This window comes from Lissotriton vulgaris, chromosome 9 (assembly GCF_964263255.1).
Source record: "Lissotriton vulgaris chromosome 9, aLisVul1.2, whole genome shotgun sequence".
Classification (NCBI taxonomy): Eukaryota; Metazoa; Chordata; class Amphibia; order Caudata; family Salamandridae; genus Lissotriton; species Lissotriton vulgaris.
The window spans coordinates 143,452,057-143,479,190 of record NC_141697.1 but is presented as its reverse complement, the minus strand read 5'-3'; the positions used below and the strand labels follow the sequence as shown (position 1 = coordinate 143,479,190).

The window sequence follows — 27,134 nt, the reverse complement described above, 5'->3', positions numbered from 1 at the left end:
ATAGGCCTTACGATTCCTTAAAAAACTCTTCGCTAAATCACTGAGAGTGCCTGAAAAAAGTGTAAAAACCGGCCAAGTATTATCATATTAGTTACTGCCACTCTTCGCATTTACAGTTTACCCCAAAATGCCCCCAAAGCCTGGATCACATAAACGGCTCTTTCAAGATTACCCTTAATTATTTGATCATGGTTGTGGTAAATCCAGACTCTCGAGTACTAAAAGGTGCTTGGAGTCCACTTCAAAGGGAGCCCCTTATGCAATGGATGCCGCGTTTCTCCTTTTATTTTGTGTATGGTAATCAATCCAGTTGTGCCCCAATTCACCTGTAGTCCAGATGGAAAAGTTACTTACCTGTAATCCTAGTTCTCTTCCAGAGGTATACTCATCACAGTAATAATCACTGAATAGTCCCGCCCTTGCGCAGGGACACCGGAACATATACAATAATGTGTGTATGCGCTTGTATGTGTGTATGTATATATATATATATGTATATATATATATATATATATATATATATATATATATATATATATATATATATATATATATATATATATACTAGCAGCCCGTCCCGACGTTGTCCGGGTATGAATTGCTGCCGGCAGTAGTATATTGTTTTGTAGGATTTCGTTTTCATAGCATTTCTTATCTGTGACAGGCCTGTGAAACGCTCCGATTCACAGTGCACTGCTGATGCACTTAAGAGTGCGCGTTCAGTAGTGTGTGAACTCGAGTTTCCCTACTTTATTTTTCCCTGCAATATTATATAGCGTAAACTCGACAACATGGCATGAGCACAATTTACATTACAGAAGAACACATTCATTAGTGGTAGGCACGGGGAGACAAAGCGATTTGCCTGGAATCACAGGATGTTGAGCTGATGCCGAGATTCGAACGTAGCTCCCCAGCTCTAAAGTTCGCAATTCTAGAACTTATGGAGGGAGGTGTGTCTAAAAGTGTATGTCGGTGCTGGCCATCAATGAGAGAGACCTGTGCATTTTTCAAATGGGTGGTGAAAAAATATGAGTATGTTGCTGGAGATGTGGGTCGCCGTGCCACCAATGTACTTACCGGGAGAGGGTAAACACACATTATTCCGCAACTTTCTTTCCGCATACCATCACTCCGCATACTTTCATTACGAAAGTACCATGACTCCGCAATGCCATTATAACGCAAGGCATTACATTTTACATGCTTTTACCACGTATACATTTACAACGAAATTCGTTGTAAATGCATGAATGATAAAAGCATGTTTTTTTTAAATGTTTGGATAAGGTAAGTATGGGTATAGTGGTATATGTTTTGGGGGTACTGAGGTATTTGTTTTGGGGTGTTTGGGTATTTTAAGGGTTCAGATATAGTTTTGGGTTATGGGGTACAGGGGTAGTTTTAGGGTTTAGGGATAGGTATGGGTTTTGGGGTGCAGGGGTATTTTTAGGGTTCAGGGCTAGGTTTGGGTTTTGGGGTACAGGGGTATTTTAGGGTTCAGGGGTAGGTTTGGGTTTTGGGTACAGGGTTATTTTTAGGTGTCAGGGCTAGGTTTGGGTTTTGGGGTACAGGGGTATTTTTAGGGTTCAGGGGTAGGTTTGGGTTTTGGGTACAGGGGTATTTTAAGGGTTCAGGGCTAGGTTTGGGTTTTGGGGTACAGGGGTATTTTAGGGTTCAGGGGTGGGTTAAGTTTTGGGGTACAGTGGTATTTTTAGGGTTCAGGGCTAGGATTGGGTTTTGGGGTACAGGGGTATTTTAAGGGTTCAGGGGTAGGTTTGGGTTTTAAGGTATAGGGGTATTTACAGGGTTCAGGGCTAGGTTTGGGTTTTGGGGTGCATGGGTATTTTTAGGGTTTAGGGATAGGTTTGGGTTTTGGGGTACAGGGTATATTTATAGGGTTACGATGGGTTAGTGTTTAAGGGTGTTGGGTTATTTTAAGGGGTAAGGGTGGGTTATGATTATGGGGTGCAGGGGTATTTAAAGGGAGCAGGGTGGGATTAGCACAGGATATGAGACATGGCATGAAGGGCGAAACGTACCACACGCCCCCAGCGTTTGTCACGCCCCCAGCACACGCCCACAGCACAACGCAGACACGCCCACAAGGGACTACTTTGAGGGCAAAGTTCTTTTACCTTTCAAATGTATATGGTGGGCGTCTGCATAGCCTATGTCCTTCTGCTGCAACTGCCCTTTCCAACGATGTATTGGGTGTTGTGATTGGTGCTGTGGTTCCTGAGATTACCCGCCTCAAAGGTTTGGTCTCTCTCTTTATTATATTAGTATGGATATATATATATAATAGATGATGAACTCCAAATAGTTAATCTATCTGGAAAGGAAATCACGGATGCAGAAATCTCTCTATTAAAGAAAGGGATCAACTTCTGTCCTAAAGCTCGCTTCAATCTGGCTCAAACAAGAATAGACTTATACTTATACATAAGAAAAATCAAGCTTGCAAAATTCTTCGCGGAAAGGAAAAACAAACCACAAATTATAAAAAATCAGCCCAAACTTACATCAACACTTCTCGCAAAAGAGTCAGAAGCATACCTAACTGTCCTAAATTTAAATGCACAAGAAGGCCAAGAAATCAACTTAGAAACAGCCATATCACAACTCGGAGCCGGAACCAGTGGCTTAAAAGCAAAATCGAAATTCTACCCACAACTACCACCAGGAAACAAAATTGACATGTTTCAAGAGGCAGTAATTCACGATTTATATAACATTAAAATCAAAAATCAGACAAAAGACAATCTCACCAGGAATGAAAGAGAAGCCTTAGACTCATTGCGGAATAACAACAATTTTGAAATCAAAGCGGCCGATAAAGGCGGGAATATAGTCCTATGGGACCGAAAACTTTACATTGCTGAAGCGATGGAACAACTAGAGAACACACTCTATTATGAAAAAATAGACAAAAACCCTATGGACCAAATCAAAAGAGAATTGGACGGAAAAATTCTAAAATGGGAAAAAGAAGAACTTCTAGATTTTGATGAAAAAAAGTACCTAACAGTGGATTTCCCAAAATTGGCTACTATATACTTTCTGCCTAAGATCCACAAAAATGCCACCAAACCACCAGGGAGGCCTATTGTGTCAGCCAATGGTTCTCTAATGGAGCCACTATCCAACTACATAGACTTTTATTTGAGCCCACACGTGAAGCTACTAAAATCCTATATAAAAGACACCACAGACTTTCTCTGTAATCTGAATCCAATACAATGGCAACCACATTACATCCTGGTTACCATGGACGTAATTGCGTTATATACTAATATAGACAACAACATGGGTCTCGAGGCTTGCAAATGTGCCCTTCAGGAAAGAAATATCCATTACCAACACCACAACATCATGTTGCTCAACATGATTAAATATCTGCTTGAAAATAACTTTTTCGTGTTTGGGGAAACCTTGTACAGACAAAAGAATGGAGCCGCCATGGGCTTTTCCTTTAGCCCTAACTATGCCTGCACCGCAATGGGCTGGTGGGAGGAAACAGTGGCCTGGAACACCAACCTAAAAACTTTCACACAACACATCCAAATCTGGAAAAGATTTATAGATGATCTGTTTATCGTGTGGGACGGAGGAAAAGACAAATTCTTACAATACTTCCAAATCTTAAACAACAGCACACCTGGCATCAAATTCACATACACCGTCAGTCAAGAGGCAGCGGTTTTCCTGGACACGGAAGTGTACATCAGAAACAATCAGATACAAACCACCCTTCATCGCAAAAGTACTGCCACAAACTCGACACTCGAAGCAACCAGCTTCCACCAACAGACGCTCATAACAAGCATCCCCTATGGGGAATTCTTACGACTAAGGCGAATTTGCAGTGAGGAAGAACAGTGGCAAAAACAAAGTAACATTGCTAAACGACGTTTCAATAAAAGACAATACAATCAACGAGCAACCCAACTGTGCTGGGAAAAGGCCAATGCAAGAATAAGGGAAGATTGCCTAAAACCAAAGGACACCTCAGAACCAACAAAAGAAGAACCGATCAGATTTATAACAAATTACAGTCAAGAAACGAAACAAGTGAATCAAATTCTGAGAAGAAATTGGAAACTTCTACAGCTAGATCCAATAATAGGTAAAAAAATGGGCAACCACCCCATTGTGACATACAGAAGGGCCAAGAACCTGCAGGATAAACTAATCCACAGTCATTTCCAAATCTCCAACAAAAAATCATGGCTGCAAACGAAGGGCTTTGTAAAATGCTACAACTGTAAGATCTGCGAAATAGCCAAGCCAACCACCGAAATACCAATGCCCAATAACAAATCGTGGAAAATCAAAGAATGTATCACCTGCAACAGCAAAAACGCAGTGTACATGATCGAATGCCCATGTAAGCTCAAATATATAGGCAGCACAATCTGTGAGCTAAAAAAACGGATACTAGAACATGTCAGAGCGACAATACACAGGGACAGAAGCAACGCTGTCGCCAAACATATGGAGCTAAACCACGAAGGAGATTGGAAGAAACTGCGTTTCTGGGGTATTGAAACCCTAAATCCATCAACAAGGGGTGGACACAATGAGAAGGAACTACGACGGAAAGAATCCAAACATATCCTAAGTTTCAGGACTATGATTCCTTTTGGGCTCAATCAGTCGGAAGAACTGTATATACATTTATAACCAAAATGAACTCTTATGTAACTTCCTGCTAACCATGAACTATTTTAACTTATTATTTTGAATTTTATTACCTCACTCCCCCTCACTGAACCATGCTCACACGTAAAGAACACAATCTCCTAAACAGCCCACTAGAGGGCAGCATTTACACCCCGGAAAACCGGCATAACCAAGTCGGATGTACGGCACCCGCACTATTGTACTGGACTGCATGCAATGTCATTCATAACATAGATCATAGTCGGGTTAATATTGGAAAAGAAATAACACACAACCAAGGGGAAACAGAAACACAAGTCAACCCACTGGGGGGCGGGACTCCAAAACTCACCATGGTTCCACAAACACCCACACCTAATGCATTCTTAATAAAACGCATGGGGATCAAGTGTTAACCTTAATTGAACCAGTATACCAACCATTGACACCCTTATACATTTATACAATTAGCCAAACGACAACACAACATGGACCAGAACTACATATCCCATAACACCTCGGGATGTGGGTGGGACCAATCACCAAGGGGTGTAACCTAAAGCTTTGTGTGCTTTACAAAAACTGTGAGCTCCTTTCCCAAACTGACCGTGATCAAGACAGCGGACGCTGTCGAAACGCGTTGGTTAATTTTTGTTGTTTAAACCCCCACACGATTGATGAAATAAACAACCACTACTGAAAAAAGCGTGTCAGTTCCGTCTTTCAGCGACTCCACCCCTCCCCGGGACCGGGGAGACCCTGTGCAAATTAACAGCGGTTGGCTCAACCGCAGGAGAAACGCGACCGAGAACCAAGGAGCGCCTAGCGAAGGGGAAGCGAGCCAAGCAGTGGAATATATATATATATATATATATATATATATATATATATACATATATATATATATATATATATATATATATATATATATATATTTATATATTCACTGAAAAAAACATAGGTTATAGACCATATATAGTTAGGAATTAGCATTTACAAAACCTTATTTTGCTCACACAAAACCATTGAAATTCGCATATATAGTTAGTTGCACTAACTATATATCGCGCACCCGCAATCCACTGCTGATCATGTCACATATTACATCATGCATGACATGGTCAGTGACATCACTGATGACATCACTGATGACATCTCAAATGACTTTACATATATGGGCCTCCTCAGCCACCCTCAGAAAACCTAGGGGGTCAGGATATGTCTCCCGTGCCCCCTTATACCCATTCCCAACATTGTTTATCCTCCATCTTGTGACTAAATCCGTCCGAAACACAAGATGGCAGACTCCCGTTACGCTACCGGTGAGCTACCCGGTTCGCGTACCGGGTAGCGCTTCCACCGCGAAAAATCGAAAAAATTTATTTTATTTTTTTGCCCCGCGGGGCCCTTTAATAGTCCCCACATCAATCCTAGGGGGTCAGGAGGGGTCTACCTTACCCCTTTCATTCATTTCCCCCTTCGTTTATTTCCACCTCTTGTCTCTCGATCCTACCGAGAGACAAGATGGCGGCCGCTCCGGACTGTTTAGAATGTTGAGTCACTGGAGAGCCAATCCGCTTCTCCTCGCGAAGTTCCGTTACGCGTCTGGTGCGCGAACCGGGGCGCTAACCGGGACGCTGTCACAGATATATATATTTTTTTGAAAGTTAATTTCTCAAAATCCACTGGAGCACATATCTTGAGACCTAGCAAAGGCACATCGGGCAAACAGTCTCTACAATTTTGCCAAGTTTCATAGAAATCCATTCAGCCGTTCGAGCTAAAAGTGAGTCTAACCGCCCTATGGAAAACTCAAAGTCAAAAACACGTTTTGGGACCCCCTTTTTTCTCGGCCCCTTCTTGACGAACCCCCCCCAAACTTTCAGGGGACGCTCAGAAACAAAATGTGCCATTTTCCTGAAAATTTCAGCCAATTCCGTCCATCAACGCCAAAGTTATTCAACATAGAATTTTCAGAAATCCCTATTCAAAAAAATCCTAACTATATATACCTACTGGCAACCGCCAGTAGGTAATATATATATATATATATATATATATGTATGTATGTATATATATATATATATATATATATATAACATTTCTATGGCAAAATGACACCCCTCATTTTGTTCCTTTGCAAATTAAATCTTTTAAGTGTTAACACTTTATTCCAATCAAGATGACTTCAGGTGTGCCATACTTTTGTCATAAGTAAGACTGTTAGCGCTTTAGTTGTTCTTTAGAACACTCTGGGACATTCTGTCACTGGGCTATAGTTGGGCTACATCTGGCTGATATTTGGGCTACATTTGTTTTTTTTTGTCTCTGGTGGCCATCTTTGGGCTACATTGGGCTACATTGGGCTACATTTGGGCTCTAACATATATATAGCCCAATGAGCCCAATATATATTTTTCAAAGTTAATTTTCGTAAAAACCACTGGAGCATATATCTTGGGACATAGCAAAGGCACATCGGGCTACCAGTCCCTACAATTTTGCCAAGTTTTGTGGAAATCCATTCAGCCGTTCGAGCTAAAAGTGAGTCCAACCGCCCTATGGAAAACTCAATGTTAAAAACACGTTTTGGGACCCCCCTTTTTTCTCAGCCCCCGCTTGACGAAACCCCCCCAAACTTTCAGGGGACGCTCAGAAACAAAATGTGCCATTTTCCTGAAAATTTCAGCCAATTCCGTCCATCAACGCCAAAGTTATTCAACATAGAATTTTCAGAAATCCCTATTCAAAAAAATCCTAATTATATATACCTACTGGCGACCGCCAGTAGGTAATATATATATATATATATATATATATATATATATATCCACACACCATTTCTAAACAGAAATGTGACGACTCCGGGTAGGTTGGATTAAAAGCATTTATTTTCACTTCGAGGCAGGCTGACAGTCCATTTTGAACACTTTGCCCTTAACTCCTTACGCGTTTCAGCTTCCCTTTCAGCCTTGGTCACAGGAGGGCAGTTGCAATAAACTAGTTCCTGGGTCACGTGCTTATGTAGCTCTTCAGACCATTCTATTGGCGAAGGTCTGGCCATTAAAGTGTCCATGTTTAAATGCACGAGTAAAACATAAAAAGTGCACTGGACTTGCCTTTCGCTTTTCAGTCTCGAGGGTTTGTTTAAAATCCTTCCAAACCATATATATATATATATATACACTAATATAATAAAGAGAGAGCCCAAACCTTTGGGGCGGGTAATCTCAGGAACCACAGCACCAATCACAACACCTAATACAGCATTGGAAAGGGCAGTTGCAGCAGAAGGACATAGGCTATGCAGACGCCCACCATATCCATTTAAAAGGTAAAAGAACCGTGCCAGCAAAGTAGTCCCTTGTGGGTATGTCTGCGTTGTGCTGTGGAAGTGTGCTGGGGGCGTGTGGTACGTTCCGCCCTTCATGCCATGTCTCATATCGTGTGCTGTGGGCATGTGCTGGGGGCGAGGGTGTGTGCGAGGCGCGGGATTACGGGAAAAAAAGCGAGCGTTGTGCCCAATATTTGATTGTTTTTTCTTCCCAGGTTCTGTACATTCCAGCTCCGGGTGTGCTTGCCCTGCGCTTCCAGTTACGTACACCTGCTTTACTGTATGGAGGTCAGGCATGGCGCTATTCCCAAGGGCTGGAAGGAGCGCAAACAGGGGCCATTGTGCAGGAAATGTAATCTCGCCTTAATTTACGGTGACGCCTGAAGCGCACACTAGAGATTTTCCACTTCTGTTGCACACAGGCCTCGCGCCACGCACATCCGGACAAAGGGCCCGCCTCCACTGAAATAGCTTGGAAGGGACTATCCCTCCCCCGGGAATATGTGATGATATTCCGCAAACCAACATCCCACATACCATCACTCCGCAATTTTTATAACGTGGGACTATTACTCCGCAAAGACATAATTTCTAAAACTTTTACAACGCATATGACTTCATCACGCATGCCATTATAAAGCAAATGCATGTGTGGTAAAGTCATATACATTGTAAAAGTACATTATTAAAACATCAAATATATGTTTGTATATATGTGTATTTATATGTGTATTTATATATATACTCTTAAGTGCATCAGCAGTGCACTGTGAATCGGAGCGTTTCACAGGCCTGTCACAGGTAAGAAATGCTAACAAAACGAAATCCTACAAAACAATATACTACTGGCCGGCAGCAATTCATAACCGGACAACGTCGGGACAGGCTGCTAGTATATATATATATATATATATATATATATATATATATATATATATATCACTCCAATCACTTCTCGATCAAGAAGGTCGCCCAGACACACTGCGTTTGCTTGTAACAATTTATTTCGGCAAGTAAAAAGTTACGACGCGTTTCACCATTACGGCTTGTTCACGCTCGTCGGACCCACAAAAGTCGGCCATTTTTAAATTACCAAAACACACCCATTATGCAAATCATGTGACATACATCGTGAGCATGGCGGACATCTTTGTCTAGGCAATAATATATATACATAAAGTGCATTATATCTGATTTCATGCGACGTTTGTTGTAACAATCACTATTTTATACCCACATAGGTAATCTTATTTTACATTCATATATATATATCTTCACCGAAGAACGGACCCAGCCAGCTCCAATTTACAACCAGAGCGTCCGAAGCACCACAGCACAAACAGGGTTCAACACCATCGTGCAGACAAAAGAGGACGGTCAACGCGTTTCGGCGGTTGCCTTCGACTGGACCATAGAGTCCTGCAGTCCAAACAGTCCATTTAAAGTACAAAGTGCTTAAAGGCCCTTCTTCATTACCATTAAAAACAGACTAGACTGTTAACCCTTCTAATCACTTATTTTTCAGTGGCCATTTTAGACTTTCATTTATGTACACAGTTTTATGAGCAAAGAAACATGTAGGTGAAGTACCCTATGACAGAAAATGGCAAGTTAAACCTCTTTTGAGCAACATCACACCCATCATGACTTCTCAGTTAAAATACAAATTTTCAAAGGTTACATAAGAGTAAGGGAAGTAGGTGTGGGGTACAATGTATTCCTAATAACTATATCAAACAATTTCAATGATTCATAGCAAGCATCAAGAAATTAATTATTAATGGCAAGATAAGGGAAGGTAAGAGTAAAGGGTAGATGGATTGAGGGGAGAGATAACAGTTATCTATCAGGTCAGTCAATCAATTATGCTACGAACAAAGTGCCAAGTGCAATGTGCAAAATATCATATGTAAACATGGTGTGTGCAAATAGCGTTAATGAGCAAGGGCGCATTCCTATCCTTGACCTTTCACATATCCCTTCTCAAACCAGGTCTACCCCATCAGTCTATATACATTGAGAAGCCGAGGAGGTGTAAAGTAACCCACTATCTGTTTTACGATCAAGCTAAAGTAGACTTACACAAACAGTGCATAGTGAGCAACAAAATAAAGCCACCTCATTCAATGATTCAATATACTTTACCCTGACATTATGTCATTAAGTATAAACATCTATATAATGCTCATATGGTCATTGTACTTATTTTTAAAACAATTTTTGCTCACTTATATAGGACTTTTAATCATTTTTCCTCTTAAACCTTGGATTGTTTTCTCTCTCATCCAGTTCGATCAACAATATTTACATGTGTTATCCAGAGATGTTGTTATTCTATAAATGTACATACAGTTCTGCGTCCAGGTTATGTCCAAAAGGATTCTCTGTTCCCAGTGCCAAGATGAACCTTGATTCTGCTCTTCTTAGGTCTAAGGTTCTATCTCCTCCTCTTTCATGCTGCTTAACCAGTTTTGCACCAAAAAATGTGAGTTCTTGGTTGTTGCTAGAATGCTTCTCCTGAAAGTGTTTGGTCTTGATCGCCCTAAGGTGTTGTAATATACGTAGCTTCAATTTGTTTATTGTACTGCCTACGTATTGTTTTTGGCATGGACATTGTAGGACGTATACTACAAATTTGGATTCACATGTTATGTGATCGGTGATTTTTTCTGTTTCCATTTTGTAGTTCATATGAGAGTGTGTTTTTGCCATGCTCACAGGCTTGGCATTTAGAGCATTTCCAGAAGCCAGGTGTTGTAAGCCAAGATTTGTTGCCTTTCTCATTCTGTGGATTGATGGTGGGTAGGTGGCTTTGTGTGAGGATATCACCCAGAGAAGCTGTCTTTGTGTAGGTTATTTGGGGAGTTGGTGGAAGGTTTTTTTTCAATGAATCATCCAACATCAGGATTTTCCAATTTTTCTTTATGATTTTTTTAAGACTTTGATGTTCTACACTGAAATCCATGATGATGCGAGTTGTTTCTTCCATTTCCACCTTCTCCATTGTTTCCAGTAATGTGGATCGTGGTCTTTCCTGAATTTTTGTCTTAGCCTGTTCAACGACCTCCATAGGATCTCCCCTTGCCAGAAATCTGAGACCAGTGTCTTCAATAGTTTGTTCTATATCCTTTGGTTCTGAGCTATATATATACATCTGTTCTTGGCATGTTGAGCTGTAGATTCACATGTTTTGCATACTCCTGCCATCTAGTGTTGGGTCCAGATGTTTGAAAGTTGTTTTTCTTCGAAGAAGTCTTTCCAGTCACGAGGTAAGGTGACTCCTCCTTGCGGTGATAGTGCGCATGGGCATTCACTCAATTGTTAGATCATTGTCCCGCAGAGGGTGAGAATGGAGTTAGTAAGTGTAGAATAAAGAAGTCCATGCGTATGTATATGATTAAGAAACTGCAACAGGTATAGGTTCCCGGGGGGGTGAGTGGGTGCATGTGAATCTACAGCACCACATGCCAAGAACAGATGCTTACTGGGTAACATTTTCCGTTAGAGGCATGTGAGCTGTAGATCACATGCTTTACATATACAGCAGTATTCTCCCAAAGAGGTGGCTAGCCTGTAGTTGTTGCAGTTCTCTGAAACAGTATTCTAAGTACTGCCTGGCCTACATTAGCTGGCTGCATCGCTAACACATCTGCACAATAGTGCTTGGTGAATGTGTGTGGGGTAGACCATGTTGCAGCTTTACATATTTACATATGTCAGCTATGGGAATGTTTCCTAAGAAAGCTATAGAAGCCCCTATTTTGCGAGTTGAATGCGCTCTAGGGGTATTGGTAAAGTTCTTTTTGCTTTCGCATAAGATGTCTGAATACATTTGACAATCCATCTAGCAATACCCGATTTAGATATAGGATTGCCTTTGTGTTTTGGAGAAAAAGCAACAAAGAGATGTTTTGTTTCGCAAAATGGTTTTGCTCATTCTATGTAATATAGAACAGCTCTTCTAACATCTAAGGTGTGTAGAGCTCGTTCTGCCACTGAATCTGGTTGAGGAAAAAACACAGGTAACTCAACCGATTGATTGATGTGAAAGGCAGATACTACTTTAGGTAGAACTTTAGGGTTAGAACGAAGAACCACTTTGTCTTTGTGGAGCTAGATAAAAAGTTCTTCTTTGGTGCACCCACTTTCCTCAGTGAGGTAATTGCAATTAGGAAAGCGACTTTCCATGAAAGAAATTCCAGTTCACATTTATGCATTGGTTCAAAAGGTGGAAGGTGTAAGGTCTATGTTAAGATTCCACACTGGGGCAGGTGGAAGTCTTGGTGGTATTACCCTTTTTAACCCTCCATAAAGGCTTTGATAACTGGTACTCTAAACAGAGACAAGTGCTGTCTATTTTGAAGGTACGCAGCTACTGCAGCGAGATGTAAGAGGACGGATGTGGTATGCTAATCCTGACCACTGAAAGTGTAGTAAATAAGGGATGATATTTTGTATGGAAGCATCCAAAGGATTGATATTGTTATTATTAGAATATATAACAAATCGTTTCCATTTAGCCGCATAACAAGCTCTTGTAGTAGGCCTTCTGGCCTCTTTTAGGATATTCTTACAGGCTGGTGGAAGATTCATATAACCAAACTCTGTGACTTCAGGAGCCAGATCGCTAAGTTGAGTTCTTTGGGATCTGGATGTCTTATTTCTCCATGGCTCTGAGTGAGGAGACTGGATGTGAGATGCAGCTTTTCTCTGGCGGACGTCTGCCCGGCACGAATCCTGCAGCAAATTTACTCCGGCTGTCCTGAACCCCCCATCGCTTTCCTCAATAGCTCCCTAGCACAGGGTGTAGTGACCCCGTGCTAAAGGCAGCCACCATAGTGCCCATCTTGAAGAAACCTGGCGCGGACCCTTCCATCTCGGCCAACTACCGCCCCATCTCCCTGCTGCCCTTTCTGGGCAAGGTGATGGAACGCCACGTCACCGCGGTACTCAGCGCCCATATTGAGGCGAATGGGGGGCTGGCATCCCGCCAGGCCGGCTTCCGTCCCAGGCATTCGACCGAATCGGTTGTGGTCTCAGTCTTAGACAACCTCAGAAAGGGTATGGATGATAACAAATACCAGGCACTGGTCCTCCTTGATCTTTCCGCCGCCTTTGACACGGTGGACCATACCATCTTACTTTCCAGTGTCAAGGCGGCCGGAATCGGGGGATCAGCTCTGGTTTGGCTCTCCTCCTTTCTGAGGGACCGCACCCAGGCGGTCCGGCTAGGCGACTTCACTACCACTCCTCTCCCTGTCACTTGTGGTGTCCCCCAGGGATCCTCTCTCTCTCCCTTACTTTTCAATCTTTATATCTTTCCTCTTATCTTCGCACTCCAGCAGCTGGAGGTCACCGTGTACAACTACGCGGATGATCTCCAGCTCATCTTTGATCTGTCCTCTTCTTCCCTCTCTGTCTCTAACTTCCAGTCAACAATGACATTCATCAGGGACTGGATGAACCACAACCACCTTAAGCTGAACCCGGATAAAACCGAATTGGTTCTCACCGGTGGTTCATCCAGCCCCTGGAACTCCCTCTTCTGGCCCCCCTCTCTTGGTCCCGCACCCTCCCCTTCAACCACGGTCAAAACACTGGGTGTCAAAATGAATAATCAGCTCACCCTCCATTCACAAATCAGTTCCGTGGTCTCCTCCTGTTTCCTCACTCTCCGAACCATTCGCTCTGTCTCCCGCTTCTTCTCCCCTCAGGCACTTAAGATTATCATGGCCGCCCTGGTGATATCGCGGCTGGACTACGCCAACGCTCTCTATCATGGCATCCCTGCATACAGCCTGCGAAGACTCCAGACGATCCAGAACCAGGCGGCCCGGCTGGTCTATGGCCTCCCACGTCATCACCACTCCACCCCCCTTCTTAGGGAGCTTCACTGGCTTCCCGTAAAAGAACGCTCCCTTTTCAAGACCGGCTGCATGGTCTTCCAGGCCCGCCAGGGCACTGCCCCCGCCTTCATCTCTTCATTAATAAAACCTTATGTTCCCGCAAGAGAGCTCCGGTCTTCCTCTAAGTCCCTTCTTCAGATCCCACGCTTTACACGCAAAAAGTGGGGTGGGTCCAACTTTTCCACCCTGGCTCCAACATTTTGGAACTCCCTCCCTGACCATCTCTGTTCTGCTACCCAGTATCTCTCCTTTCGCAAAGACCTGAAAACTTTCCTCTTCAATCAGGCCTTCCCCGCTTAATTCTCCATACCTTTCCCTCTGGTCTTTTCCCTCAGCTGCCGAACCCCCACTAGCGCCAAGAAACCGCAAGGTGTACGCTGCGCTCTAGAAATGTTTTAAATTAGAAATTAGCTTTTGATGTGGAACTACAGATAGCTCCAACAGGGTTGTGACCCAAATCTGACAGGCCCATGTGGTAGCTACTAGGATTAGCGTGAGGGATGTTTGCCTGAGCTTCCGAACCACTAGTGGAATGAGTGGGAGAAGCGGAAAAGTGTAGGCAAATATCCCTGACCAGTTCATCCACAGTGCATTGCTTTGGAGAATGGGTGTGTATGCTTGGAGGCGAAGTTTGGGCATTTTGCGTTTCCGTGTATGGACAATAGATCTGTTTAGGGAAAACCCCAACTTTGATTGTATGGGAGGAGAACTTGAGGGTGCAGTTCTCGCTTGTGGATTTGTTGCTTTCATCTGCTGAGAAGGTCGGCAATTTGATTATTTACTCCTAGAAGGTGTTCTGCTAGGAGATAAATTATATGGTGTATGGCCCAGTTCCAAATGGTTTGTGCTAGTAGCTACAGTTGGAGAGAGTGTGTCCCCCCTGTTTTTGTATATAGTACATGGCTGTCATGTTGTCGGTGAAGACTAGGACAGCTTTGCCTACAAGGTGAATTTGAAAGGCTTTGAGGACTAGAAACACTGCTAGAAGCTATAGGTGATTTATGTGGAGATGTATTTGCTTTTGACTCCACAAGCCTTGAATTGTGTGATCTTGGAAATGAGCTCCCCAACCAGTGAGCTACGTGTCTGCTGCTAGCACTTTCGACAGGTTGTATGGGTTCCACCACTGCAGAGAGCGATGGGTATGGCCGTTTACCAACACTAGATCGGTTAATTAACCCTGCGACTGGTTCATTGCTTGCTAAGCATTGTTGAATTGGACGCATGTGAAACCTTGCATGAGGAACAATCATGATGCAAGATGCCATCATTCCCAGCAGTTTCATGTACACTTGAGCTGGTAGTGAGTGGTTGGGCTGAAACTGAGCGATTAGAGCCTGAATATTGAGAATTCTGGCTGTACTGGGACAAGCTAGAGCTTTTTGAGTATCTATGGTGGCTCTCAGATCGGTTTGTGTGTTAGAAGATTGGAGATGAGACTAACACATTTATCATAAACCCCTGTCGATGCAGTAACTGGAGTGTTATCTGAGTGTGCTGGAGACACTTTGAGTATGGGTAAGTGCTGGCTTTGATGAGCCTGTGGTTCAAGTACGGGAAGACATGAATGTGTTGTCTTTGCAGTTGAGCAACGACTACTGCTAAGCATTTGGTGAATACTCTGGGAGCAGTGGTGATGCCAAATGGAAGCACTTTAAACTGGTAATGCTGCCCTGCTATCACAAATCTGAGGTATTTGCGATGAGCGGGATGGATAAGTTACTTACCTGTAATCCTAGTTCTCTTACAGGGGCTGGAGCTGCATATATGTTATTTCCATATATAATTTTTATATTATTTTCGGGGTCACGGCACATGGGCGGGAATATTCAGTGCTTATGGCTTTGATGAGGATCCCCTGGAAGAGAACCAACAGTAATACAGTGAGAACACTACAGAAGGACACCACACCAGTTTAGAAAAATATCCAATATTTTTATATATCCAAAACAAGAGCAAAACGATAAGAATCCAACATAAAATACTTATAAATATATACTTTGCAAGATATCCTCCAAATTGCAGAAATATCTCGAAAACACAGTTCTTATGAGTCAGTAGCTCTGGCCAGGGCTACTGCGGTGCTGAAAGCAACAGAGTCAAACAGTTCGAGTCGACCACGTCAGTACGGCCTAGTGAAAGTATGGATAGACTCATGAGCAGTACCTTTCTCGTTGAGGTTGGCCTGTTGGTTTTTGCCGGGACCGCTAGCCAAGACGCCAGGACTACTGCTGGAGAAGGGAGTGATACGCCACTTTGTAGATGATAGCCGACTAAAGACTGCCCAAGGAGGTTATTTAGAGATAAAGAACTATCCTAAGGAGACAGACTGCTGAATCACTCCCTATCAAGTTATCTACCAGATCCAACACGATAGAAGCCGTGGGTATCTTTATAGGAGGAGAAACCCAGAGTAAAGATCTAGAGTCCGTCAGACAACATATCAATTAGTAATACCATCATATAAGGACAACTGGTAATAAGGTGTATGAAACGAAAGAAATCTAAAGACAGGCGGATTCGAGGAACAAACATATTTACCATAAGAATGCAGCCTTGAAAGGGAATATACACCCGCAGTGTTGAAGTCGTGAAACAACCGCTGAGGATAATAATTGTTATGTGAACAGGAAAATTCCTGACAGTGGCAACCATCCAGTGCCCAGCCCCCAGGAGAGACTAATCACACAGTCTTGAAAAAGATGGCAGAATATCAATAAATAGCCATCGAAACGCGTTGACGCAGCATTTACACAATCAAGAGAACCAATCTACCCTGGAGTCTATAAAATAAAGGGGCCTAGGTTTAGATTTTGATAATATTAGGGTCTCAGATGTGTACCTTTTATGACGAATTGTTTATGTCTTTTGTATGTCTCTCCCTTAATGTGACTTTCTTTCTGCTTATAACCCAGCGCAAAATATTGACTATTTGCTTTTTTTAATCATTGAAGTGTATGATATTGTGTTTATGAAATGTCTTTTTAAAATTGTATTGTAAAATGTTATATTGTGATTGTGCTTTGCAACCATGAAATACTTTCTGTAAAACTGTATAATAATTTTTGTACTAAAGTAACAAAGCTCTCTTTTTTAAAAATAAATGTTTTAAATGATATGTCAACTGTGTGGATAGATTGCAATATATGTGGCCTATTGGTTGGATAGAAACACATGCCAATGGGCATGATAATATAAGTGTGTTAGCCAAGGGAAAACTTTCTTTTTTCCTGTTGGTCCGAGCCAGTCGTGGCAACCGTCGCGGTTGCGTTGCAAAATGGAAGCGGTGCAGGTAACGGTGCCCTCACGATGCGGTGCAGGCAGCAGCTCGGTGACGATCATCCAGACGACGTCGGTGAGACCGAGGCTTACGGTGCAGGGCGAGGCCTTGCTCGATGCAGTGTTGGCAGGTTGCGGTGCAAGCAACAGAGCCAGTTAGAGGGAGGTGGAGTCGGCTGGCCCAGACTGCTGTGTGGAATGAGCCAGTGCGTCGTGAAACTTACAAGCGGTGGCCCCAGCCATGATGCAGTCACGAGTGTCAAAGTCAGCAGCAGCGACGGCATTGGTGAGACCAAGATGTCAAAGTGAAGCAAGGAATTGCAGAGTTTGCTGCCAACAGGTCACAGTGCAAGCAGCGGTTGATGGTGGCAGCATCGGTCGTTGTCAGTGGTGAGACCAGGGTTGCATTGTGAGATGTGGTGGTGCCCTCTGCGGTGGCTTCAGGACACAGGGCCAGCGATGGAGGCGGTGACAGAGTCGGTTGCCTTTCCCTCCTCTGTGGCAACTGAAACAACAGCTGCAGAAGCCATACCTAGATGTTAGTGAAGTCTATGCAGTCTCTGAGACTTAGGCACAGGAGGCAAGCTCTATTTCAAGCCCTTGGAGAAATTCAGCACAAGTAAAGAAAGTTCATTCCAGTCCTTTCACTGCCCAAGGCAGAAGCAGTAACTGCAGGCCAACCCAACAAAGCAACAACACAGCAAAGGGGAAGTACTCCTTCTGGCAGGTTTTCCAGCTCTTCTTCTTGGCAGGTTCCTTTATTCCAGTGAGTTCTAAAGTTCTTGGGTCTGGGTCCCAATATTTATACTCAAAATGCCTTTGTTCTCTCAGGCAGAGAGTGTTTGTTCTTATTCCAAACCAGTTTGGTCCTCACTGGCCATGCTTCCTGGCAAGAGGTGGAGACAGCATTGTCTACAGCAGACCAGACCCATTCAGGTGCAAGGAAATCTCCTTCCACTACTCTAACTGCAGCCCAAGTCTATTCAGCCCAGCCCTGAATCATCCAGGAAAGGCAAGACACACCTCACCCCCCCAGTGGCAGTCTGAAGAGAATACACATCCCCAGCCCCTGTCACTCTAAAGCCAGACAGCCAATCCACAAACCCCGCCGAGGTACACAGAATGGCTAAGCAAGAAAATACCTACCTACTAAAAGTGGTATTTTCAAACACAGAACATAAATATAATCTTTTCTAAAAAATGCCTTTTTACGTTCTAAGTCCAGGCATACTAAACTCTACTTCCCTATCTTGTCCCAATGGGAAGTTATGTTTATAAGATTTTATAAGTAGAACTCCCAATCTTCCCTATGGGACAGATAACTTTCCATAGTGAAAAAGGAAATGCACCGTAATTAACTGCCAGGACATGTTACACACACCAGTGCATGTCCTACTATTAACATACACAGCACCCTGCCCACAGGGGTACCTTGGGCCTACCTTAGGGGTGACATATGTCAAAAAAGGGAAGATTAGAGCCTGGCAAGCGGGTGCACTTGCCAGGTCGACATGGCAGTTACAGACTGTGTGCAGACCATACAGTGGCAGGTCTGAGTTACCTTTTCAGGGCTACTTCTGTGGGTGGGAGCATCAGTGCTGCAGGCCCACTAGTAGCATTTGATTTTTGATTTACAGGCACTGGCACTCTCAGTGCACTGTAATTGGGACTTAATAGTAAATCAAATATGCCAATCATGGAAACACCAATCCATAATAACAATTTACAACAGGAGCACTTCCACTTTAACACTGAACAGCAGCGAGAAAGTGCGCAGAGACACAAACCAGTAAAAACAGAGTAAAAACCGGTTGGTCCGAAAGCAAAAAGACAAGGAAAACATGCCAAAAGAAGCCAAGTCTAACACAGAAAAATAGTAAACTTGCTCAAAAGTGTAAACTTAATCAAAAGTGTAACTTCCTTTGTGAGTCAGGCACAATAGTCCTGATAACAAGCTTCTGTGTTGTGTGGGGGCGACCGGTACTCCACCACTGCGCCCCTGCACCGCCGAGACTCAACACCGCCCGCACGCCAGATTACAAGTTATTTGTAGTCTGGCGAGCGGCATGGTATTCCCAGAGCAGTGTTTTTTTCAAAGACTTCAGTGCATTTGAAAAAGGCACTGCAATGGGAATGTCTGACAAGGTTCCTGCATGGCATGTACTGAAAAGTACATGACATGCAGAAACTCTTGTGCATGCGCACAGGTGGGGCACATGTTATGCCCCCTTGGGTGCATACGCAAGCGGAGGAGGCACAGGCCCCTTTGTTTCCTCTCCGCCAGGGTTGATATGTAGTAGAAACCTCTATGTCACTGCCAGCGGAGAAGAAACTAGAAATTTGCTTGGCAGGACCGCGCTGGTCTCTGACTGCCGATCCACCTCCAGGAAACAGCAGTTTCCTGGCAGCGGCGGTGGTCCCAGGGCAGTCTGACCATCCAACTTGTACTGGAGCAGTCGGACCGCCGGTGCAGTGGTGGATGGAATGCCAACGCCACACCCACCCAAGTCTGGCAGTCCTTGGACCGCAAGACGTATAATCGGGCCCTTGGTGTATAAAGAGACAGTGATTATGCAGGTGGAGAAAAGATGAAAACAAGTTCCAAAGTTTGGTGTAACACTCAGGAATCTGAGATTTTTTGAATCCCAAATAAATTTTTGCTAATCTTTAGTGCAAGCCTACCATTTATGAAGTTATTATTTTGCTGTAAATGAGCCCCAAAATGCCTTGCTTCATCCATGTTATTTCTGTTACATATAACATGAATGACACTCCACTTGTGCAAGCACACACTCCTCTGCTGCAACCGCAGTCCAGAAGGTTGACTCTCTGAAGTCAATCAGAACTCACACATGCACTCTCATTTGCTTGCTCATGGGTTCCCTTCTTACCCCCAGGTCCTCATTGGAAAGAAAGGCTTCCTTGCTGCTGAGCCAACTCTCATTTTGCTCCACGTAGCCAAAGAATATCTGCAAGTGAAAAGGAATTGAAGAATGTAAAAGCATCAATATAAGTATTGCTTGTAGCTTATAATCAGCTCCATAACTTTCCTTACAGAAGCTTTTGATGGCACAAATAGAGGGACGAGTTGAAAGAAAATAAGTTGCATACCTGTAAGTGTGGTTCTCCAGTATTGGCATCTTGCATTGATTCCCATGCTGGAATCATTCTCCCTCATACAAGTGGGAGTCCCATGGTACATGTAAAAGCAGTATAGGTCATCCATAGCACATGAGGGCTAAAAGAAACATTAACTTATGTCTGTCATTCAAAATAACCAAACTCCAGCCAATCAGGCAACAACACCCTCTAGAACACTCCGTACAGAGCCTTCACTCCTTCACATTTTCGACTGCACGTCGTTTGAAGAGAGTCTCCCTAAGCCTTGCGCAGTTATCCAGGATTTTCTGTCAGAAACCAGATATATAAAGGTATTTTTCAGGAATTTCTTCATTGGTTATTTAAAAATGACTAGCTGAAATATCAGAGTCAAGCAAAAAGGTTTTTTCAGACCTTGTGGGACCTGAAACAAGAAGAGGATGCACTTTGAGGAGTATCACAAGGACTGCATTTACTGCCTCTACCCTTTTCATAATAGAAAGGACTGTAAAAGTTGCAAAACTTTTCCCTTCAAAAACTTTAAAGGATAGAGAAGGGATGCTGCTGTTATGGCTTCAAAAGCTTAAGACCAGAAATGTTTCTCTATCTGAGGAGAAAGAGGAGGATTCTTCTATGTCAAGTAAGTCTCAGAAGAGAGAAAGAGAGAGGGATGAGGGACATATGTCTTGTGAACCACCTACAAAAGCTCACTAAAAGACTCATCATGGGTTATCGGAGGAACATTCTTTGTCTAGTGAACACTTGCATAAGCATTCTAAAGAGGATGTCTCCTCAAAAATATTAAAGTCAGAGCCTACAACACCTTCTCCAAGACTATCTTTACAGTTTAAAAAGCCCTCACCAGTGCCATTTACAGAGAACTCTGTGGGAAATAATTACACATAAATTGTTGACTAACAGCAAACACCATTTGTTGGCCATTCGCAAACTTACACAGCAAACCAAACCTTGTTCCTCCCACTCAAACCCCTCCCTGTTATTAAAGTTTACCATTGCAGAATTCTACGCACTTGTGGCAGAAAATTCAATAGTATTAAAGAACAAGTTACTAACCTTCGGTAAAGATATATCTGTAAGAGGCATAGATTAGTTATAGATTCCTTACCTTGGAATTACCCCCAGGCGTCAGACTGGATCGGGAAAGTTTTTTGGCAGCAGTACCCCAGCGTGTCGAAAGGTGGCGTCAGTCGGTTCCGCGTTCGTCGTTGGCATCGTGGTCGCTAGGATGACGTTACGGTAGCTACTTAGACGCCGCCCTCATGCGCTGACGTCAGTTCTGTACACAACTTTCCATGCCAGAAACGCAGAGCCATGAAAGACACTGGTGCACAAAACTAGTGCCCTGAAAGGAAGTCCTTAACCCTAGAAACCCGTCCGCAGAAAGGGGAGAATGGGTGGGGAAGTTAGGAATCTATAACTAATCTATGTCTCTTACAGATGCATTGTTACCGAAGGTAAGTAACTTGTTCGTCTGAATGAGACAATTAGTTAAAGATTCCTTACCTTAGAAAAGATATCTCAGCAATACTAACGCCAAAGGTGGGTCTGCGAACCAAGTTCACACCCGAAAGTCCTGGGGAACACAATGGCCAAAGAAGTTGTCTCTCTGGACTTGGCTGTACACACAGAAGTGTTTTGTGAACATGTGCAGTGATGCCTGATAGATGTCATTGTGGGGGACTCCACGTCCCAAAGCAGTGGTAGCTACCATTTTTTTCTGGTAAATATATTTTTATTGCAGCAAAATCAAGTATTACAGACAGATCATATATGCCATTCCAGTCGTTACCCAGTGTATATATGGTTCTCCATTTCATCCATCACACAGCCATTTAGCTCACACCCCGGAGGTCGAGCGGCGCAATCGTGTGGAAAGTTCCGTGCTAGGGGATGCCGCGTGAATCAGCGACATCCGGTTGTCTGGAAGATGGCAGGGCTGCTTCTCGGTCCTCACATTCCCCCCATGTTTGCAATGCTTCAACAGCTCCAACCAACCTTTGTCGCCATCCCCGAGCAAACCCCCCCCTTGCCCAACTCTCTCAACCCCCCCCTCGTCCCACCTCCTCCCCCCCACCCCGCCCTCTCCCCTCTCCCCACCCGCCACCCCCCCAGGCGTGTCAGAGTACCACTAATGCAAGTTTGCATACCACTCTACTAACCCAGACCCGAGGCAGACCATCAGGAGTAATCAACTAAAACTGTCAGTCATCACGTAGGAAGCAGGGAGACAAGGGATGGAGGTCAGGCCACCACCACCTCAGGCGGCTATTCCGCCGGAGCAGGGCTATGCGCGGGGGTGTCTTCATCATCTAGGTCTAAGAGTGTGAGGTCGAGGACCAACCGCTCCCATGCCCTGGCCCTCTCCAGAGCCGCGTCATTGCCCGCCCTGAGCGCAGCCTGCATGCGGAGCTCTCCCTCACACCGGGCCCATTTGTGTAGCTCAGCCTTCCATCTCTCTACAGTGGGGCCCCTACTCGACTTCCATTGGGATGTTATGGCACGCTTCGCTAAGAGTAGACCTAGGTCCAGAAACTTGCTAGTGATTTTGTTCTTTGACGTGTGTGGGAACCAGTGTAGGATGCAGTGTGCCATGTTAAATTGCAAGTCCCTCTCCGTGATCTCCCCCAAGGTATCCACTACCTCCCCCCGCCAAAAGGAACGCAACTGTGGGCAGGACCAGAACATGTGCTGGAAGTCAGCCACGTCCGCCGGGCACTGCGGACAGGCCGCCGGGTGGGTCGGGAAATATGTATGCAATTTGTCAGGGGTCAGATAGGCCCTGTGCAGGACGTAGAAGTGCACCAGCTGGAACCTAGCGCTGCGCTTCCCGTTCCGGGCCCGTTCCACTATGCTAGACCATGCCTCCTCAGGAATCTCCGTCGTCAGGTCAGCCTCCCATTTCGCCTTCAGAGACAGCAGTGGGGTGATAGTCTCCGAGACCATGCGTCTATATAGGCACGTGACAGCTTGACCGTCCCCGCCATCATCACTACGTATTGGCAGTCCAGCGACAGCGGCGGTTCCGACATGCCCGTCCTCCAGTGCTTGCGGATCGCCGTCGTCAGCGCCGCGTGAAGGAGGAAGTCCCCCCCGCCAGTTCAAAGCGGTCCCGCAAGAGGTCAAAAGGCAGCAGCACTCCGTTCTCATATAGGTCTCCCATGGACTCCAACCCCTGCTGCCCCCAGCTCTCAAGTCGGCGCCATGAGCCTCCATGCGGGAGTGCCCCGCACAGCTTCAGCGGGATCTCAGGTGCATATGGGACTGCGATACGGCCCCTCCGTCGATATCTATTCCAGCATTTCCGAGCCGTCGCAAATTCCTGGGTGAGGTGGAAATCTCCCATCGGAAGTCCCAGGACAATCCGGGATAACTCCTGAACCGGTCCTGCCGGCTCCCCTGATCCGTCCTCCTCACTCCTGGCTCTCGCGACCCACTGTGTCAGCCATTGCAGCTGAGCCGCCAGGTAGTATAGTTCATAATCCGGCACCGCTAGCCCTCCTTCCGCTCTAGGACGGAGAAGTGTACTGTGCGCCACCCTGCGTCTGCCCACCCCCCATAGAAAGCCGATCACCATTGACCTCAGCTTCCAGAAGTAGCTCACCGGGATCCAGATCGGGAGGGTCCTGAAGAAATAAAGCAGTCGCGGCAGGGTCACCATCTTAAGGAGCGCCACTCTCCCCATTAGTGACAATGGGAGCGTGCTCCAGCAGTCGAAGTTCACCTTAGTGAGCCTTATTGCCGACCCAATGTTGCCCTCGAGGATGTCTGCCTTATCATGAAAGATCGAGATGCCTAGGTAGCGAAGACTCCTCTCTTCCCATGTCACCCCATCCGTGGACTGAAAACAAAGTCTGCGTGGGCGGGTCGGGAACAGGTAGGACTTCGTCCAGTTCACCCGGAGGCCCGACACCCTGCTCAAAGATTGTAGGAGGAACTTGGCCCCATGCAAGGACGCTGCCGAGTCCGCTAAGAACATCAGCAGATCGTCGGCGTACAAGGCGATGTGGTGTACTTGTCCGTAGACATCCAGCCCCTGATATGCCTGTCCCTGCCTGGCTCGCGCCGCTAGGGGTTCGACCGCTATGGCAAATAATAGGGGGGCGAGGGGACATCTCTGGCGGGTGCCTCTGCCCACCACACACATCTCAGAGATTATTCTGCCAGTCCTGACCCTCGCCGTTGGGTTCCGGTAGAGTAGCGTCGTCCAATCCACGAAACCCTCGCCCAGTCCCAGCGTGCGCATGACATGGAAAAGGTACGGCCATTCCAGGCTGTCAAAGGCCTTCTCCATGTCGACTGCAAACACCGCCACTTCATCACCGTCGTAGGTGTCAGCCTCCAAGACATGTTGGAGCCGTTGTATATTAAGCGCCGTGTTGCGGGTCGGGATAAACCCGGATTGGTCTGTGTGGATCAGGGTGGACATATGAGGGAGCAATTGCGTTGCCAGGATTTTACTCAAGATCTTATAGTCCAGATTGAGCATGGACAGTGGCCGATACGCCGCCCTGTCCCTCGGATGTTTGCCCAGTTTCAATAGCGGGACGATAAGCGCTTCACCAGTGGTCACCGGTAGGCTGCCCAGCCGCTTTGCCTCATTGGAAAGCCACATTAGGCGGGGCGCAAGGAGGTCAACGTAGGTGAGATAGAATTCCGGAGGGAGCCCGTCGGAGCCCGGCGTCTTATTTCTTGCCATGCTCTTGATGGCGACTCTCACCTCCCTCTCCTCAATTTTGCCCCCGAGCAGCTTTGCGTCTTCCTCCGCCAGCTCCGGCAAGTCTAGTCCCTCCAGGAAACCCCGGAATTCGTCCACCGACGGCAGGACCCTGCTACGGTAAAGCTCCGTGTAGTAATCATAGAATATCTCATTAATCCCCTGCTGGTCAAACCGCGCCGCGCCCGAGTGATCTCTGAGCTCGAAGATGACCGAGCTCCGGCGTGCCGGATTGGCCGACCAGGCCAAGAGAGCTCCTGTCTTATCACGCTCCGAGTGTGCTCGGGTGAGATAGGCCTTGTAGTCGAAGCACCGGAGGCGCTCCACCGTCGCCGCCACTAGCTCCCGCGCCTCCAGTAGGGCCTCATGGGTGTCTGGACGCTCATGTCTTGCTCTTTCCAGAACCCGGAGTTTCTCGTCCTCCCGTGTAATGTCTTCCAGCAGGGTCTTCCTAACACCCGACGCCGTCGCGATGCATTGCCCCGCACTACTGATTTAAAGGCGTCCCATTCAATCGCGGCTGAGCCCGCGGTGCCCGCATTGGCCTGAAAGTACTCCTCGATGTTTGAGGCTATCGTGGTTCGGAAGAGCTGATCATCCAGCGCCTCTGGGCGCAGCTTCCAGGCAGGGACTCGGGGCGGCACTGCGACCAGCGCAGTTGCATAAGTAGCGGGTTATGATCGGAGATCGTGCGTGTGAGATATTCACTGGGGCACACCTCCGCATGCACGTCCTGGGAACACAGGAAGGCATCAATGCGGACGTGCAAGTCATGAAGGGCGGAAAAGAACGAGTAGTCCCTATCTGATGGATGGCCAGCTCTCCACGAGTCAACTAGATCCCATTGGGATTGCCAAGCAGAACGCGCAAGCGCCAGTTTGCCAGCCGGTGCATTCGGTAGGGGGGGGTGTGATCTGTCCAGCGCAGTGTCAGTAACACTATTAAAGTCCCCTCCGAGGAGCAAGGGTTCCACTAAGAAAGGGGCCAGCTTGTTGGACAGCAAAGAGAGAAAGGCCATTTGTTCCACATTCGGGGCGTATAGACAACCCAATGTCAGGTCCCTCCCATCTAGTTTGCCTCGCACCATAACATACCTCCGCTCTGGATCAATTAATTGCTGTGTGCATTGGAATGGTACCCCCGCCAGTATCCAAATAGCCACCCCCCTAACATATGCAGAGTAGCCAGTATGATAGACCTGCCCTCTCCATCTCCTTTGCAGTGCCTTCCCCTCCTTAGCTAACAGGTGTGTTTCCTGGAGGAAGGCGAAGTGAATGCCTCGTCTAACTAGATAGGAGTGGATCTTGTGGTGTCTGTGCATAGTGTGCATCCCTCTTACTTTCCACGTGAGACATTTGTAGCCTAGGTCGGGTCCCATTGCAGTACCCATTGCGCTTCATACATCCTCACAGCGACCCCCTCGACACACCCAAGTCCCACCCCCAGTCCCCCCCCCCAACCAAACCAAGGAAACCCCCCAACTCCCACTCCCCAGGACAGACAACCAATGTGGAATCCCCATCCAAACTCTAGTAAAGTGAGTGAGTGTATCTCAACAGAGGGGCTACGGTGGCCAGGACGCCGACCCAAACAGGTCCGAAGCCCCCCGCTCCCACCCCTTCCCTCTGGAACATTCAAGAGGTCCCCCACGGCTCGTCCCCCCTCGCATTGCAGTGATAAGTCTCAGGAGGCATTTGCATCATACCGTTCAGCCTCTGGAGGCAGCCTCAACTCACAGCCCAGTACCTTATAAACGTGTCCAGTGCCTCCCAGGCCACATCAGCCAAGGATTCCGTCCGCTGTTTGAGGAGTCACCACCGGTAGGTCCGCCTCTGAGAGATCTTGTACACTACTGGAGCCAGGACTAAGAGCACTATTCCTCGATTGCTCCGACGCACTACTGGAAGGGCTGGCGTCTCCTTGGCTGATGGCCACCACTGCCAGCACCGCCTTAGCTCTTTCCTGCTGCCATCCCGACGGGGAGCCAGATCTCCTCGTCGGCGTCGTTTCTGCAGAGCGCCTCCCAGGCGAGGTCGTCGGGGGGGGCATCCGTGCCTGACTCCCCCCTAGTGTCCAGCCAGCTCCAGGCCTCCTGCGGCGTGAGAAAAAAGTGAGT

At 46.0% G+C, this 27,134-nt stretch overlaps 1 protein-coding gene across 1 annotated transcript in view; it reads right to left on the bottom strand.

The window, feature by feature from the left end:
- The window catches only part of SPTBN5 (spectrin beta, non-erythrocytic 5), a 2,284,272-nt gene that overhangs the window by 489,138 nt on the left and 1,768,000 nt on the right, over positions 1–27,134 (bottom strand). Inside the window, exon 48 of the mRNA XM_086937224.1 lies at positions 20,076–20,153. Within this exon, the coding sequence (XP_086793350.1) occupies positions 20,076–20,153 (78 nt within the window). The remainder of the gene's footprint in view (positions 1–20,075; positions 20,154–27,134) is intronic.